A 17,399-nucleotide genomic window follows, 5' to 3' on the forward strand; every position below is an offset into this window, starting at 1 on the left:
GTAAAAAGTCGAACTGGGAATAAAGCCCAGATCTGTATGGCTCCCAGCCCATGCCCTCACTTCTACACAATGCTGCCTCCCAAGTTTGGGTGGAAGTAAACAAAACTCCCAGTAACTGAAACATAACCCAAGGTCACAAGCAAGACAGTATTCTCAGATACCCCCAAGTTAGCCAGCTAGTAAAACAAACCTTGAAGAGTGCCACTCTTAAGACAAAAACTTAGTAAGTCCCTAAGCTGAATAATATCAGTATCAAAACGGGGGAAAGAGGCTGTGATGCCGACTGCCTGGCCACACAAGCCAGACACTGCAGAACAGCAGGGCTCTGAGTTACGGAGGACAGCTGAACTGACACGTGAAAAAGAAAAAATCCAAGTGTGAGCCTAGGACACAGCCTGAGATTCTGTGAACACTGTTACAGGTATCAGCTGGTCGTTAGCTGTGGTTCAGGGCAAACTTTTAAGCCTCTCCATTACCTTCATGAGTCCCTCCGAAAATGAGAGTGGCACTGCTGGCGTCAGGTGTGCTGGTGGAGCTGTCACTGCGACAGGTGTGGCCGATGCGACAGCGTGATGTGTAGACAACATCTGCACCTGTGGATAGGGCCTTACCACAACAGGCTCCTGCTTCTCTTCCCGAGACTGGAGGGAGTTGCTGGAACCCATGTGCTCCCTGGCACTGACTTCGGCATCTCGCCCAGATTCATCATTGACTGGTAAAGACAGTAAGGGTGAGACAGGATGGCATGATCTCCCAACGGTAATCAACGTGGCAGCACAGCTAAGAGTGGCACTTGCGCTAAGTTTCAGAGTTGACAAACTGGCCATTTCCTTGAGAGGTTTTCTTAACAATGAGAACTTGGGCACCAGATTCCCCTGCTGGGGAAATCAGCCCTGAGGGTCCTAACTGCAGAACACAGGATTTATCCTGGATATTGTGGCTTTTGCACCCTTACGAACATAGGGTCTGATGATCATACAAAATAAACTCAAATCACTGCAAGTACAACACAGGATAAAAAACAATTTCATCTGAGGAGCCACCGCCTCCAACACCAGCTTCCCACATGGGCTTCAATTCAAGTCCCAGCTACTCCACTTCTGATCCAGCTCCCTGCTAAAGCACCTGGGAAAGCAGTGGAAGATGGCCCAAATGCCTGGGACCCCTGCACCCACCTGGGAGACCCGGCTCTTGGCTTTGGCCTGGTCCAACCGTGGCTGTTACAGCCCTTTAGGGAGTGAGCCAGCAGATGGAAGATCGAGATATCTTTCTCTCTCTCTCCTTCTCTCTTTGTATTTCTGCCTTTCAAATAAATAAATCTTTAAAGTTCAATTACATTTGTTTCTTTAAAAAAAAAAGAATGCCGACCCCACCTCAACCACAAGATGCTGCTGTTATGCTTATTTTTCTGAACATAAAGATAAAATTTACTTACGTAGAAAACTTATTTGGAAAACCATAAAGAAAATAAAGCTTCCTCAAAATCTATCCTCGATGGCTCTAACAGTTATTACTTGGTGAAACCTTTAGAAATCTCTCATTCTTTCTTGATTTAGGGTGAGTTTTTAAAGTTTTTTTGTCATGGAAGTAAAATCTTCATAAAGATCAATGCACAAGCAAATGCCAATTGCGCAGTTCAATGGACTTCCATAAACTGAATCCACTTGAGCAACGAGGCCCTGGCTCAAGAAACCAAACACCAGTGATCCCTCAGAAGCTCTCCAGTCAGCCCCAAAGGATACCCCTGCCACGCTTGGCCACCCCCTAACTTGGAACACTATATGTCAGTGGTGCCTACTTTAGAACTTCATATAAACAAAGATGGCCTTTGTGCCTTCCTGCCTTCACTTACAGGTTTGAGAGTCATTCACATTACTATAGATCGCACGCGTTCTCAGTACCGTGAAGTATGTGACTGTGAACAAACTGCAAATCCACTGTACTGTTAGAAGACACTTTCATGAATAAACCTCAACTCATTTCACTGTTAAGAGGGTTTTTTTTTTTTTGCATTATGAATAGTAATATTTTTTACCTGTCCTTTGTTGAACATATGTTCCATTTCTACTCTGTGTGTGTGTATACATATATATTGAATTACTGAATAAGATACCCAATTACCAAATAACAGAGTATGTATACACTGTATCATTTTTAAAAGGCTAAGCAGGGAGTTAGCATTGTGGCAAAGCACGTTAGGCCGCCACATCAGCATCCCACATCTGAGTGATGCTAGGAGTACCAGATGCTCCACTTTGGATCCAGCTTCCTACCAATAGGCCCAGGGAAAACAGCAAGTGCTTGGGCTCCTGCCACCCACATGGGAGATGCAGATGGAAGTCCAGGCTTCTGGCTTAGGTCTGGAGCAGCCCCAGCCATTTGAGAAGTGAATCAGTGGGGGCCGGCACCGTGGCTCAATAGGCTAATCTTCTACCTTGCGGCGCCGGCACACCTAGTTCTAGTCCCGGTCAGGGTGCCGGATTCTGTCCCGGTTGGCCCTCTTCCAGGCCAGCTCTCTGCTGTGGCCAGGGAAGGCAGTGGAGGATGGCCCAAGTGCTTGGGCCCTGCACCCCATGGGAGACCAGGAGAAGCACCTGGCTCCTGGCTTCGGATCAGCGCATTGCACTGGCTGCAGCATGCCAGCCGCGGCGGCCACTGGAGGGTGAACCAACGGCAAAAAGAAAGACCTTTCTCTCTGTCTCTCCCTCACTGTCCACTCTGCCTGTCAAAAATAAAAAAAATAAAAAAAAAATAAAAAAGGAAGTGAATCAGTGAAGGGAAGCTCTGTTTCTCCCTCTCCCTAGCACTCTTTCAAATAAATAAATAAATAAACACATCTTTAAAAAAACAAAAGGCTAGCCGGCGCCGCGGCTCACTAGGCTAATCCTCCGCCTAGCGGCGCCAGCACACCAGGTTCTAGTCCCGGTCGGGGCGCCGGATTCTGTCCCGGTTGGCCCTCTTCCAGGCCAGCTCTCTGCTGTGGCCAGGGAGTGCAGTGGAGGATGGCCCAAGTGCTTGGGCCCTGCACCCCATGGGAGACCAGGAAAAGCACCTGGCTCCTGGCTCCTGCCATCGGATCAGCGTGGTGCGCCGGCCGCAGCGCGCCGGCCGCGGCGGCCATTGGAGGGTGAACCAACGGCAAAGGAAGACCTTTCTCTCTGTCTCTCTTTCTCACTGTCCACTCTGCCTGTCAAAAAAAAAAAAAAAAAAAGGCTAAATGGTATTCTATCACATGGGCATATTAGAGCTTTTTTAACCACTCTATCACTGAGGGACTTTTAGGTTATTTCCAAATTTTTGCTATGATCAACAACCTTGTCCAGTGACCCCTTCAGGAAAACAAAGTGTGAGCACTGGAAGAAAAGACTGATGCATACCTTCTGTTTTGCTATATATTAACTCTCCTCTCAGGTCAGTCAGAATTTTAAGAATCCTTATTTATAAAACCACTTTACAGAGGTGTAATTTACATACAAAATATGGATACTTTAAGAGTAGAGTTCAGTGATTTTCTACAAATATCATCAGCGACACCTAGAGGCAGAAGGCCTGGGTTAAGGGGTAAGCACAAGTTTAATGCTAAAAAAGTGTCAAAGGACTTTCCAGAGCAGCTGAACCATTCTAGCTTCCCCCAGCAGGTGAGTTCCAGTGCTCCTCATTCTCCCAGTGCTCACAGACTGCTACTCTATTGGGTGCGCAGTGTGGTGTGTGTGTATGTATGTATGCATATGCGTGTGTGTGTGTGTGTATCATCGTGGCTTTAATTAGTATTTAATTAGTATTTCTATGATGATGTGTACCAACGAGCATCTTTTTATGTGACCATAAGCCATTCATATACATTTTCTTTTATGAAGTGTCTACTCAACCATGTCTATTTTTAATCAATAAGCTTTACTGAGATACAACTTATATGTAAAATTCACTAATTCTTTGGGTAAGCCTAGATAAAATGTCACGAAAGTGGACCGCAGGATAACCACAATGTGATCTGGACATCTGGATATGGGGCTTTTCCCACTACTCCAATAAGCTCAGTCATGTCCACTGCAGTCCACTCCCTCTCCCACGGCTCTGCTCGCTGCCACTACAGCTTTGTCATTTCCGTAATTTCTTATGCACAGAATCACAATCTAAGGTCCTGTGTATCTGGCTTCTTTCCCTCAGTGTAATGTGTCTGAGGTTTAGCCATGCTGTTGGGGTGCTGGCAACCTGGTCTTTTTATTGCTGAGTAGTATTTTTTTTTTTTTAAAGATTTATTCATTTTGAAAGTCAGAGAGAGAGAAAGAGAAAGAGAAAAAATCTTCCATCCACTGGTTCACTTCCCAGATGTCTGCAACAGCCAGGGCTGGGCCAGGACACAGCCAGGAGCTTCATCCAGGTCTCCCATGTGGGTGCAGGGACCCAAGCATTTGGGCCATCTTCTGCTGCCTTCCAGGCACATCAGCGAAGAGCTGGATCACAGTAGAGCAGCTGGGACATGAACCAACGCACATATGGGATGCCACCACAGCTCTGGTCCCACTAAGTAGTATTAAACTGCATGGATATACCACCACAGTGGTAGTTTATTATTTGCATATGTCACAATTTGTCTATCACCAGCTAATAAATACCTGAGTTTTTCCCAAGTTTTGGCTATTATGAATAAAGCTTCTATAAGCATTTGAGTACAAGTCTTTGTATAAACATGTTCTCATTTATTCTAAGTAAATACCTAAAGAACGGAACTGCTCAGTTGTGGCATGTGTTCGACAAGATAATTGCCAAACTGTTTTCCAAAGCGGCCAGTCCCTCTTGCATTCCCATCAACAGTGCATGAGTTCTATCTGCTCTACATCCACACCAATACTTGGCAGTGCCCGCTTTCTAATTTCAGTCACACTAGTGGAATTCTCACTATGGATATAACGTGCGTTGTTCCGAGGATTGATCATTTCAGCACCTTTTCGTGTGTTTCATTTGCTCTCCTCATTTTGGTGAAGTGTCTATTCAAATATTCTGCTCATTTTAAAAAAACCAAGTTCTTTATCTTTTTCCTACTGAGTTATAATGCTTAACATATTCCAGTTATGAGTCCTTTATAGAAATATTTTTCACAAATGTCTTCTTGTCTTCTGTCTGTGGCTTGCCCTTTTTTTTTTTTTTTTTTTTAAAGATTTACTTATTTGAGAGGCAGAGCGACACACAGAGGAGAGACAGTGAGAAAATCTTCCATCCACTGCCTCACTCCCCAAATGGTCACAATGGCTGGAGGTGGGCCAATCCAAAGCCAGGAGCCAGGAGCTTCTTCTGGGTCTCCCACACGGGTACAGGGGCCCAAGCACGTGGGCCACCCTCCAACACTTTCCCAGGCCATCAGCCCAGAGCTGTTTCAGAAGAAGAGCAGCAGGACACGAATTGGCGCCCACATGGGGATGCCGACACTGCAGATGGAGGCTTAACCCACTACACTGTGGAGTGCCGGCCCCCAGGCCCTTTTATTTTCTTAAAGATGTCTTTTGAACAGCAGACAATTTAAACTTTGAGGATAATATATCGGTTACTACTTTTAAAGTTTTCTATTAAAAAATCAGTTACTACTTTCATGATTAGTGTTTGTTGTAATTGAGCGATTTTTGTTTAACCCAAGGTTGCAAAGTTTCTCTGATGTTTCTTTCAGAAAGTTTAAAAGTTATATTTAGGTCTTGAGTTAAGGTCAAGGTTCATCATTTCCCATATTCTAGTGGTCATTTCCCTACTGAATGACTTAAACATTTTGGTCAAAAATCGACTGACCACGTAGGTCTGAGACTACTTTTAGAGCTTCCACTTTTTTCTAGTGACAGATGTTTCTATCTTTTTTTCTCCTTGAAATATTCATTCATTCATTCATTCAGAGAGCGTTAAGGAGAGAGAAACAGAGACTGATCTTCCATCTGCTGGTTCATTCCACAGATGGCCACAAGAATCTAGAAGGGCCGGCGCCATGGCTCAATTAGTTAACCCTCCACCTGCGGTGCCGGCATCCCATATGGGCACCGGTTCTAGTCCCGGTTGCTCCTCTTCCAGTCCACCTCTCTGCTGTGGCCTGGGAAGGCAGTGGAGGATGGCCCAAGGTCCTTGGGCCCTGCACCCGCATGGAAGATCAGGAGGAGGCACCTGTCTCCTGGCTTCGGATCGGCGCAGCGCGCCGGCCGTAGCAGCCATTTCGAGGGTGAACCAACGGAAGGGAAGATCTTTCTCTCTAACTCTGCCTGTCAAAAAAAATAATAATAAAAAAATTAAAATAAATAAATAAATAAAAAAGAATCTGGAAGCTTCATCCTTGTCTCCCATGTGGGTGACAGGGGCCCAAACTCCTGGGCCATTTTCCACTACTTTCCCAGTCCATTAGCAGGGAGCCAGGTCAGGAACAGAGCATTCAGGACATGGGCCAGCAGTCATATGGGATGACCACAATACTGGCCCCTATATGTTTCTATCTCAACACTGATATTGCTTAGTCTTAACTAGTGCAGCTTTACAACCAGTCCTGAAGTAAGGGTGTAGTGTCCTCCCGCTTCTTCTTTGGTCAAAATTGCCTTGGCCATGTTAGATCCTTCAAATAGCCCCAGCAAGTTTAGAACCAGGCTGTCAATCTTTACAAAAGAGCCTGCTGGGATTCTGAGTAGGGTTTCTCTGAATCTTTAGATCACGTTGGTAGAATTATCTTAAAATTACTGAGCTTTCAAACTCATGACCTTTTCCTTTATCTAGTTTCTCCCTCTCTCTCTGTAACTCTTTCTAGTAAGTAAAATAAATCATAAAAAAAAAAAAACTCATTAATGCATTTGAAAAACAGCTCTTACAGGCACATTTTACTGTGAGTTGCCTATGTATTCCAGTACATGAGTACATGTGAATGAAGTGATTAAAATACTAGGGGAAAAAAAGACTTTTTCAAATTAGAATAGTAAAATACACTTTCTTCAACCTCAATACACTAGTATGTACTAAAACCCAAGATGAAATTAGCTGATTTTTAAGTTAGAAAACTGGCAATGTTGGTAAAGCAGGAAGCGATAAAGAATATTACACATCTCACCTGTAGCAGCTGGGTTTATCAATCCTGCAGAGCCACTGTTTGCAATCTGTGAAGGAGCCTGGCTCAGCCCGGTGGAAGGGGTTCCTAACCGAGGGAACTGTTGAGAACTCATTTCCACCTGTAGGACAGAGTCATGTCGTTATTACTAGATTCTAAAGCAGAATCGATATCTGCAACTTAAGCCACCTTTACTGTCTATGACATCTTCTCTTGGAATAGCTAATCTAGCATAATTTAACTAAAATAACAACTTGCAATCCAAATATGAGGTGTCTTCAAAAAGTCAACCATGCAGAGATCTCAAAAATATTCTGCATCTAAATAAACTTATCTTTAGATTCCATTTGCCATCAACTTGTTCAACTGCTCTTGTAAGTGCTGGCATTATTTAAATTATGTGTAAGTTTCTGATATATAGGAGATCAGTAAGTGTACCGTGCAGGGGGATACCTGTGGACTATGAATTTTGCAAAACAGCTACATGATAGGTATCACCACAATGCATAATGGACCTATAAAGTTTTAGGGAAAAAAATGACACGTCCCTTTGAAAGGTTCGAATCGCACAGCAAGGTGAGCAGAACTACGATTGGTGTGTAAAGGAAGGATTCGAAGGGGTGATTCCCAACCCAAAGGAGGGACTCAAAATCTCACATCAAGACGTGATGCAAAAGGAATTCTCCAGCGCTTTTCTGCAAAGGCCTCCATTTACGGATTTCTTTTATCCTCCCTCTCTCACAAGCCCCCGCTGAGCCAGGGGACGCCGAGACCTCCACCTTCTCTGAAATAGCCTCCCACTTCGCCCTCGAGAGTCAGGGTCTGCCAATCTCCCCCATTCCCCTGCAACCCCACCCCACCCCGAACCCCACGCCGAGGTCGCAGCGCCCAGGCTTCCAGACACTCCGGGTGCCTGAGACGCCGACCCCGGAGGAAGTCAGCGTCCCGGGGAGACCCCAGACAACACAAGCAGCGAGCCCCTTTACCTGTAGCCGCCGCCCGCCGCCCGCACCTCCGGCTTCCATCTCGCCGGCCTGGGGCTGCCGCGGAGGGCCCATCTCGGCGGCAGCGCTGGGCTCCGGGGCCGCGGAGAGGACTCGTGCCGGAGCGCTCCCCGCGCCCGCCGCTGTCCAGCCCAGCCAGCCCCGCTCACCCCGCCAACCCGGCCGCCGCGGGGCTCCCAGGCGTCTCTTCCCCCGAACCTGCCCCTACCTCCCCCGCCCGCCCATTGGCCCCACGCCCGGCGCGTCACTAGAGGCCGAGCACCAATCCATAGCGGCCTGAGAGCTCTGGGCCCGCCCCACCCTCCCGCCGACCGCCAGCCAATCAGGCGCGAGCCTCGCTGGGGCAGCCCAAACCCCTCGAGGCTGAGCCAATGGCAGGGGAAGACAAGCGCTCCCGGCAAGGGGGGCGGGGAGCTGGGAGGCCCCGCCTCGGCCGGGGTCTGAAAGCGGCGGGCGCAGGGCCCGGATGTGGAGAGTCACTTTAAACTGCTCCAGGAGCCAAACTCCCTGGGCCGCCCGCCCGCCCGCGCTCCCTCCACAGCTCCGCTTCCCCGCCGAGGCCCACGTCCGCCACGCCCCCATGCCTGGGTCAGCCCACCCCTCCCGGTGCCTCTCCCTTCCTCGCCGCAGGACACCCGGACCCTGCCTCCGCCCCAACCGCCGTGCGCAGCTCGCTAAAGACCCGGGGTCCGAGCCGCAGGAGCCGAGACACCTCTGCCCTTCCCCGGGGACGCGCAGCGGGACGGACGCTGCAGCCCGGCGCGGCCGCCCCGCCCCCTCGCCTCCTCCCCTCCCCTCCCCTCCCGGGCGCCCGTCCCGCCATTACCTGGGTGCTGCGCCGAGTGGTCGCCGCGCCGCCTCGAGCTCGCTCCCGTGCGCTCTCCGCCTGCAGGACCGACGTCCTCGGGCTCCGGACCCGCAGCCGCCGCCGGGGCGCTAGCACTCTGCCCCCCACCCCTCACTCCGGTGCCGCTGCTTCCGCCGCCGTAACGAGCTTGTCGCCTACTGGCTGGGGGAGGCCCCGCCTCGCCCCGGAGGAACCAATCCCTGCCCGCTGTGAGCCGGGGAGCGGACGGGCCTGCCCCTCGAAGCCGCGGGGGCCTCTGGGAAGTGTAGTCTCCGGAGCCAGGAGGGCGGGCCGGGAAGGAGGTGGAGAGCGCCGGGGCGGGGCCTCCCGGCGACTCGACCGGTGCTACACACCCCTTTGCCGTCTGGAGTCGGTTCTGCCTTTTCTCTTTGCCGAGTGAGAGAGGACGGTGGATCCCACCCCTTCGCCTCAGCCTGACGGCGCTAGGTTTCATTTTCCCGAGGGGCGGGCGGTGCGGCGCGGCGCGGGAATGGCAATGGAGGCCGAGCCGACCTCGGCGAGCCGGAGGGGCCGCGGGCAAGGCCGAGGGTGTTTCGGGCTGTGCTTGGGGCCTACTGTGGCTGCCGAAGGCCACGGCGGGCCAAGCCTGAGCGTCGCGGGAGGATGGGGTCTGCGCCGGGCCTGTCTCCGAGCCAGCTCCCGCGGTTGAAATCAGCGGGCTCGGAGCGGGGCTCTGACACGCAGCTCGGAAAGGCAGCTGCCCGAGCTCTCCTGGTCTTCAGAGAAGCCAGGAGCGGCGCTTTGCTTGGTTTGGAGTTTATACACCTGTCGAAGGCTTAGCCAAAACTAGAATACGGCCCCTCTCCCCTTCCCAGACGGTCATAAAGGCCTGGAGTTTCTGAATTAGTTAAAAAACAAACGGGTCGCAAATCCCTTCTTGGCATCCTGCAGACTTCGGTAATTTAGCAAGGAATTAGCCCCTGGCTACCAGGCTGCCTCTCAAGTGCCCCTCTTCCTCTTTCAGGTCACTTTTCTTCCCCCACTTTATTCTCCCCTTCATTCTCAAACTCCTCAAAGCAACTGATGGAATATTCTTTAGTCTCCTCTCTCTCCACTTGTTGGAATCTGCTGTCCCCCGCCTTTTCAAACTGCCCCACTAAAGCTGCTAACACCGACTTAACTTCACACCCAGGGCTGTGCTTAGATCTCTTGCTTAGCTTACTGACCAGGAATTCATCATTTAAGCCTCCCTTGCTCTCTCCTGGTTCTGCTCCAGTTTGTATCACTCCCCAAATGGCCAGGGCTGGAGCCAAGAGCTCAGAGCCCCACTCTTGGGCCATCATCCACTGCCTTCCGAGCACGTTAGCAGGGAGCTGGATCAGAAGTCGAGCAGCAGGACTTTAACCAGAGATGCCCACGCTGAAGGGGGTGGCTTAACCCGTTGCTCCACAGCACCCTTATCAGTTCTGCCAATTCTATAATGCCCAACTGGAAAGAAAATAGTTTCTCTTGTTCAAGAAACTTTCCTCAATTCTGCTTCCCCTACCCTCTTTCATACTTCTGTGGTGCTTTGTCATACAAAGGTGTAGGGGCCGGCTCATTGATCACTTGGGTTAATCATCCCATTTGGGCGCCGGGTTCTAGTCCTGGTTGCTCCTTTTCCAGTCCAGCTCTCTGCTGTGGCCTGGGAAGGCAGCGGAGGATGGCCCAAGTGCTTGGGCCCCTGCACCCGCATGGGAGGCCAGGAGGAAGCACCTGGCTCCTGGCTTCAGATTGACATAGTGGTCATTTGGGGAGTGAACCAATGGAAAGAAGGCCTTTCTGTCTCTCTCAGTATCTATAACTCTACCTGTCAAATAAGAAGAGAGAGAGGTGCTTCAGAAAGTTCATGGGAAAGTAGAATTAAAAGACTTATTTGGGGGCCGGTGCTATGGCACATCTTGTTAATGCCCTGGCCTGAAGTGCCAGCATCCCATATGCGTGTCAGTTCTAGACCTGGCTGCTCCACTTCTGATCCAGCTCTCTGCTATGGCCTGGGAAAGCAGTAGAAGATGGCCCAAGTCCTTGGGCCCCTGTACCCACGTGGGAGTCCCAGAAGAAGCTCCTGGCTTTAGATTGGTACAGCTCCGACCGTTGAGGCCATCTGGGGAGTGAACCAGCGGATGGAAGACCTCTCCCTCTCTTTGCCTCTCCTCTTTCCGTGTAACTCTGACTTTCAAATAAATAAGTAAATCTTCAAAAAAAAAAAAAAAGACTTATTTGAGCATTTAAAAGGTAACCTGTAGAGGTGAAACTGACACTACGAGAAGCAATTTCTTGAACAGCCCTTGTCTTGACTGTCAAGGAACAGTTCAATATTTCATTTTATTTATTTTTTTCTACTTAATACGATTGATTGAACTCTTTACTTAACAGAATTAAGCATAGGTCTATTAAGTCCATTGAAAATAGATCCCAGTTAAAAATGAGAGAGGGAATGAGAGAGGGATGAGCTGAACAGATTGGCACACATTCCCACAGCCTGTCCCTAAGGGTGAAGCTAAAAACTTGCCAAGGGACTCCAAATCCCATTAAGCTAAAGTGGCACTAATCACATCTTATGTGATAAAGTGATCATATTCAATGTGGAATTGATCATATAGATAGGACAAAAAGCAAAAGGGTCACATAAATAAGACCAAGTGCTTGGTAATAACAATAGATAGAATTACAAAGGAGAGAGAGTTCCAACATGGGAAGCAGTCCACACAGTAGACTCATAGAATGACAAATGCCTTGAATAGCACTCTGACCTCAGAATCAGTCCCTAAGGCATTCAGATGTGACTGAAAATCTCATGAGAGCATTTCAGGCATGGAATGCCAAGACACTGTGGCAAAAACTGTGCTGCATGAAAGATCTCTGTAAGTGAGACCCCAGTGGAATGAAGGGGCCATCAAAGAAGGAGCTACTTTTCTCTGGAGGGAGGAGAGAACTTCCACTTTGCATATGGCCCTGTCTAAATACTGATGGAGTTTGTGTACTCAAAAGACTTCCATAGCCTTAGCAGCTCATGTCAAGAGCCTTGGGTGGTCACTGATGTCAAAAATAAGAGTGTTAATTGTTAAATCAACAACAGGAGTCACTGTGTACTTAGTCCCCATGTTGGACCTCTGTGAGAATCAACAGTAAAACTTGTCTTCAAACAGTACTTTATACTTTGTGTGTCTGTGTGGGTGCAAACAGTTGAAATCTCTACTTATTGGGCCGGCGCCGTGGCTCAATAGGCTAATCCTCCGCCTTGCGCCGCCGGTACACCAGGTTCTAGTCCCGGTCGGGGCACCGGATTCTGTCCCAGTTGCCCCTCTTCCAGGCCAGCTTTCTGCTGTGGCCCGGGAGTGCAGTGGAGGATGGCCCAAGTCCTTGGGCCCTGTACCCCATGGGAGACCAGGAGAAGCACCTGGCTCCTGGCTTCAGATCAGCACAATGTGCCGGCCACAGCGCACCAGCCATGGCGGCCATTGGAGGGTGAACCAACAGCAAAAGGAAGACCTTTCTCTCTGTCTCTCTCACTGTCCACTCTGCCTGTCAAAAAATAAAATAAAAAGAAATCTCTACTTATTATAGAGTTGGGCTTCTGTATATAAAGTCAGTTAAAAACAAACCTTGATGAAGAATGGCATGGGAGAGGTAGTAGGAGGGGGGATGGGAGTTAGAGTGGGAGGGCGGGAATGGGGGGAAGAACCACTATATTCCTAAAAGCTGTACCTATGAAATTTGTGTTCATTAACTAAAAACCTTCAAAAAAAAAAAAAAAAGACTGTTTTGTGCATCCAGTTGAAGGCCTACCGATTTGAGGGTGAGATGGGCAAGGATGCCACCTTGAGCATCATTTGCGTGCCTGCTGTAGGGTCCTATGGGCAGCGCCCCCTTGCATATTCCCTTGTGTTGTGATACAGACTTGCTGTGAACCGTCTGAGAGCTCTGTGACAGCACTGACCTGTGTCAACCTGTATCCCTCTTGGAGTAGGCAACCTTGTGGGCCCTGTGGCCAGGAACTGCAAGTGACCTGTGGGGACTGCAGCAACCTCTGCAATTTGAAGGCAGCCTCCCGCCAAACACCTGCAAAAAGCGGGGACGCTCAGTCCTACACGCCGAGGAAATGAATTTGGCGTTGACCTGAGTGCCCTCGGAAGACAAGTCTTCCTTGGCCAAGCCTCCTTAGGAGAACCCGTCAGAACTCAGGTGCTTGAACTGGGGCCACCTGGATTGTCCAGAATTCTCTCCCAAGTTCCAGGCCTGTACCTTTTGTCACATGTGCAGATTCCCATGTATGGGATGGTAACATGTTCCCAGGCTGTATCCAGGGACTAGGGTGTGGGCGTCTTTCTTCTACCCACCCCCCTATGTCAATTTAATCCCCAGGAACCAGGGGACCTGGATTCTCTTCCTGCTCCAATGCTAGTTAGCTGTGGGACACTAGGCCACATCAGAAGTTCATGTCCTGGGAAGCCAGGACGTGGTGTCAGAGCCTGCTACATGGGTTGATGCTGCCGTAGGACCCATGGGTCCATAGCAAATGGAATAGCTTAGCTACCAAGAAACATTAGGTGATTGAGCCTAAGAATGGAAGCAAAGCTGTTTTCAAAGGGGGGAGGCAGGGGTAGCCCAGGGATGCCCCAAAGCTGTAATATAGGGCACTAGAGTGGGGTAGGGGGGCACCATGAAGGCAGGAAGGAGGCTGCGCTGTGGGAGCCCACCGTGTTGAGTACAGCCACACTGTGCATGGTGAATCAGGCAGCAGCTGGGGCTCACCAAGGCTCTGCCCAGCCCCATCAAGACTGCAGGGCCAACTCCCACAGCCATTGCCTGGACTCCAGGGACCTTCAGGTGTGCCCAGAATGGCTCCTTTGATTCTTGTGGCTTCAGGCCTTCACAACAGTTAGGGGTGTGATCTCACTCCTAGACCCAGAGGCAAAGGGAGATACTCAGCGCCTCGGTGCTGGCCTCCCTCCCACTCCTGCCACAAAGGCTTTGTCTGGAAAAATCCCCTGGTGCTCCCTGCTGCCTGGCTGCCTCTACTGACCGTAACTTTGGTCATCAGTGCCGTGAATTGTAGTCCAGTCCCTTTAGGAAAAAGCCAATCGGAAAATAGACCTGAGGGCCACCGCAGCCTCTCTTGGTTCTGGAACAGGGCAAGCACAGATGAGCGGCAGGACCTGCCCAGGCTGCTTTCTCTGCCTGGGATCCACGTGTCTCCAAGTCATTTGACGTCCTCTCACAATTGACTGCTCTAGAGAAAGCAGTGCTGTTTTTCAGTATTCTAGTATATTTTGTTCTCTCCTCTCCTCCTCCTAACCATGATACTTTTGTTTAATACCTGCATTTCCGCTGATCTGATGCCATGAATTCAGACATGGGCTTATTGCCTGTTTACCTTCTTAGCTCGGTTTCCAATCCCTCTGCCGCCCCCCGCCCCAACCTCTCTGATGCTCACGTAGTTCCTCTCTACACATCGGCTCTGAAAACTTCCCAGCCTTCCCTCGCCGCTGCCACCACCAACCCCAAAAGAAAGCTGAGTTTTTGGGGCTCAGGGGGAGGTGTGGGATCAGAAGATTTCAGTAGGCTGTGTCCCCAAGTGGGGAGAGTGAGGTGGAAGCAGCCTAGGTTGTGTGGTCCTGGTTCAGATGGACTTGCTGCCTGGAGGTCCTAGTCCTCGGGGAGGCTGCACAGAGCAGAGAAGTGGAGAAGATCCTGGGACACTGGCAGCGGCCCCTGCTACGAGGTCCCTGCATGGAGGAACTGAAGGCAAAGGAAGTAGCAGGGTTTAGAGGGACCAGAGAGACATTCAAATATTTGTATTTGAAACTTTTTTCTCCTCGTTTTATGATTTCTTTACCCTTGAAGTGCGAGTCCTAACAGTGTATGCCTGTATTGTCCCTAGGTTAACATGACAACACCAGACTTGACTTGTGCTCCACTGTATCGATCACTGGACTACTGCGGCCTTGAGTATCTGAGATAGCGCTGGAAAGAGCTCACACGGGACCAAGGGAGCTGCCTCCTACAAGGCGTGTTTGGACCAAGAAGCAAGAACTGGGTGTGTGTTCTAGGACGCTAGAGACAACCAGAGAGCAGCAAAAGGCAAAACAAAATCCTAACTAGTGAAGTATAGCAGGCCCATAGGAGACAAAGTCAACACATTAAACATGATATATCCATATTCTAGCAAAGGACTTTTAGAAAATGAAATCTGGGGAGCCAGCACCGTGGTGTAATGAGCTAAGCCTACACCTGTGGTGGCCAGCATCCTATATGGGCACCGGTTCGAGTCTCAGCTGTTCCACTTCCCATCCAGATCCAGCTCTCTGCTAATGGCCTGGGAAAGCAATAGAAGATGCCCCAAGTGCTTGGGCCCCTGTCACCCATGTGGGAGACCCAGATGAAGCTCTGGGCTCCTGGCTTTGGTCTGGCCAAGCCATGGCTGTTGCAGCCGTTTGGGGAAGGAACCTGTGGATGGAAACTTCTCTGGCTCCCTCTCTGCTAGAAAAGTAGAGCCTTGATTCAATTTTGGTGTCCGAGAAATAGGCCTGGTGGGAGGTCTGTGCCCTCAGTAGGTAGTTCTCATGAGAGTGTTGGTTATAAAAGCCTGCGTTAGGCCCAGTTTCAGCTTCCTGGCTTGCCATGTGATCCTTCCTCTGCCTGCACGCTGCCTTTCCCAGGTGCCAAGCCGATCAGGCTGTGCATCTTAGACTGGAACTTGCAAATGTGTGAGGTCAATGAGACATTTCTTCTTATAAAGTCAGTTGCCTCGGGTATTTCATTGTAGGAATGGAAACCTGCTTAGTACAGTGCCAACCATGAGCCAGGCACTATTTTTGGTGCTGGGAATGTGGTACCAAGAAAACTGGCCTCTCTTCATGTTATTTATAGCTTTGTGCTGTCTAAAACTAACTTCCAATACAAATAGACATTTGTAGAATTACAGAGATACAGGGGCCAGCAGCATGGCACGGTGGGTAAAGCCACCACATGCAGTGCTGGCTTCTCATGGGTGCTGTAGCCAAGACTGCTCCACTTCCGATCCAGCTCCCTGCTAATGCACCTGGGAAAGCAGTGGAGGATGGCCCAGGTGCTTGGGCCCCTGTACCCATGTGGGAGACCTGGAAGAAGCTCCTGGCTTCAATCTAGCCCAGCTCCAGCCATTGTAACCATTTGGAAAGTGAACCAGCAGATGGAAGAACTCTCTCTCTCTTTCTCTCTGCCTCTCCTCTCTGTAACTCTGCCTTTAAAATAAATAAATATTTTTTTAAAAAATGAAACAAAATAAAATAGACGTGCCCTGGTCAAAGGCTGAGGAGTCTGCCGGCTCATGCTGCATTCCCCGGGCATCCTTGCAGGGAACAGTGCTAAGGGCGGGGAACAAGAGCAGCGAGGATAGTCAGCATCATTCTAGTTGGCAAACAATCTCATTTAGCACCTAGTTGAAGTATTTGTGCAACAAAATTAGCTTATTTAAACAATTTTGGGCATTGCCAATAAACTAAATTTTTAATCACAGAGGAAACATGATTTCAGCATAGTCAAGATATTTAAAAGCTCAAAAAAAGCATTGTTATAGCAAGTTTAAAAAACAAAAACAGAGATGCTAGCCCTAGCTACCCTGTGAAGATGTTTTGAATAAACAAAATTAGAGATGTTGTTACATCTCTTGTATCTGTCTTAAAATTGTACTCATTACTTTCCACAAGAAAATCTGTAGCATGAAAGAAAACTATTTAGAGAAATCCTGAGTGGGTCATGGAATTAAATGTGACACTGATTTCTTGCTTACACTGAGGGGTCGTGATGAGACATGCAGATGGAAAACAGTCCACAATCCAGCAGAAAGACTGCGTTGGTATTATCGTCACTGTTGTCAGTGCCCTAGTAGTGTCAACTACAGTTTCAACCCAGCCTTTCTTACAATCAGAAGCAAGGCCTGATCTTGCATCCTCTGCACATACTGTATTGTCCTGTGCGGTTCAGGCGGTGTTAAATCTATGCAAAAGCAAGTGCAGTGGAGCAGGCATTGTGGTGCAACGGGTTAAACTGCTGCTTGGGACATCAGAATCCCTTATCAAAGGGCCAGGTTGAGTCTTGACTTCACTTCTGATCCAGCTTCTGGCTAATGTTCCTGGGAAGGCAGCTGTTGATGGCTCAAAGACATGTGCTATCCACATGGGAGACACAGATGAAGTTCCAAGCTCCTGGCTTCAGCCTGTGCCAGCCCTGGCTGTTACAGCCATTTGGAGAATGAACTAACAGATGCAAGATATTTCTCTCTCCATGTCTCCCCCTCTCTGTCACTCTGCCTTTCAAATAAATAAATAAGTCTTAAAAAAAAAAAAAAGAACAAGAACATTCATTACAAAACATATATATAGGTGCAAGAGGTCTTCAGAAAATTCATGGGAAATATGCATTATCTTGTAAATCCATTTTTCCACAAACTCTTTTGAGATACCCTGGTATTTGTCCTAACTAAGCAGGAAGATTTACCTGT

The 17,399-nt window shown here is 49.1% G+C and overlaps 1 protein-coding gene and 1 long non-coding RNA gene across 11 annotated transcripts in view; one reads left to right on the forward strand and one right to left on the reverse strand.

Moving 5' to 3' along the window:
• The window catches only part of SAP130 (Sin3A associated protein 130), an 83,452-nt gene extending 74,385 nt beyond the window's left edge, over window positions 1–9,067 (reverse strand). For 2 of the 9 annotated variants that reach the window (XM_070071035.1, XM_008258464.4), the window contains exons 1-3: window positions 8,894–9,067; window positions 7,067–7,184; window positions 477–712 (exon numbers count right to left, since the gene is read on the reverse strand). In XM_070071035.1, coding sequence (XP_069927136.1) covers window positions 477–712; window positions 7,067–7,178 — 348 coding nt within the window. In that variant the 5' untranslated portion in view covers window positions 7,179–7,184; window positions 8,894–9,067. Of the gene's footprint in view, window positions 1–476; window positions 713–7,066; window positions 7,185–8,049; window positions 8,232–8,893 lie in introns of those variants that run through there. The other 7 variants (XM_070071036.1, XM_070071034.1, XM_070071033.1 and 4 more) reach the window with 4 other exon arrangements.
• A 126-nt stretch (window positions 9,068–9,193) lies between these two features.
• On the forward strand, window positions 9,194–16,582 carry LOC103348736 (uncharacterized). Of its 2 annotated transcripts, none has more exons than XR_011387330.1 (3): window positions 9,194–9,310; window positions 12,885–13,099; window positions 14,799–16,582. It is a non-coding gene; the product is annotated as an uncharacterized lncRNA (long non-coding RNA). The 2 variants fall into 2 exon arrangements; XR_011387329.1 differs by having other exon boundaries at window positions 9,227–9,361.
• The last annotated feature ends 817 nt before the right edge of the window (window positions 16,583–17,399 follow it).

The sequence above is a fragment of the Oryctolagus cuniculus genome, chromosome 3 (genome assembly GCF_964237555.1).
Source record: "Oryctolagus cuniculus chromosome 3, mOryCun1.1, whole genome shotgun sequence".
Lineage (NCBI taxonomy): Eukaryota > Metazoa > Chordata > Mammalia > Lagomorpha > Leporidae > Oryctolagus > Oryctolagus cuniculus.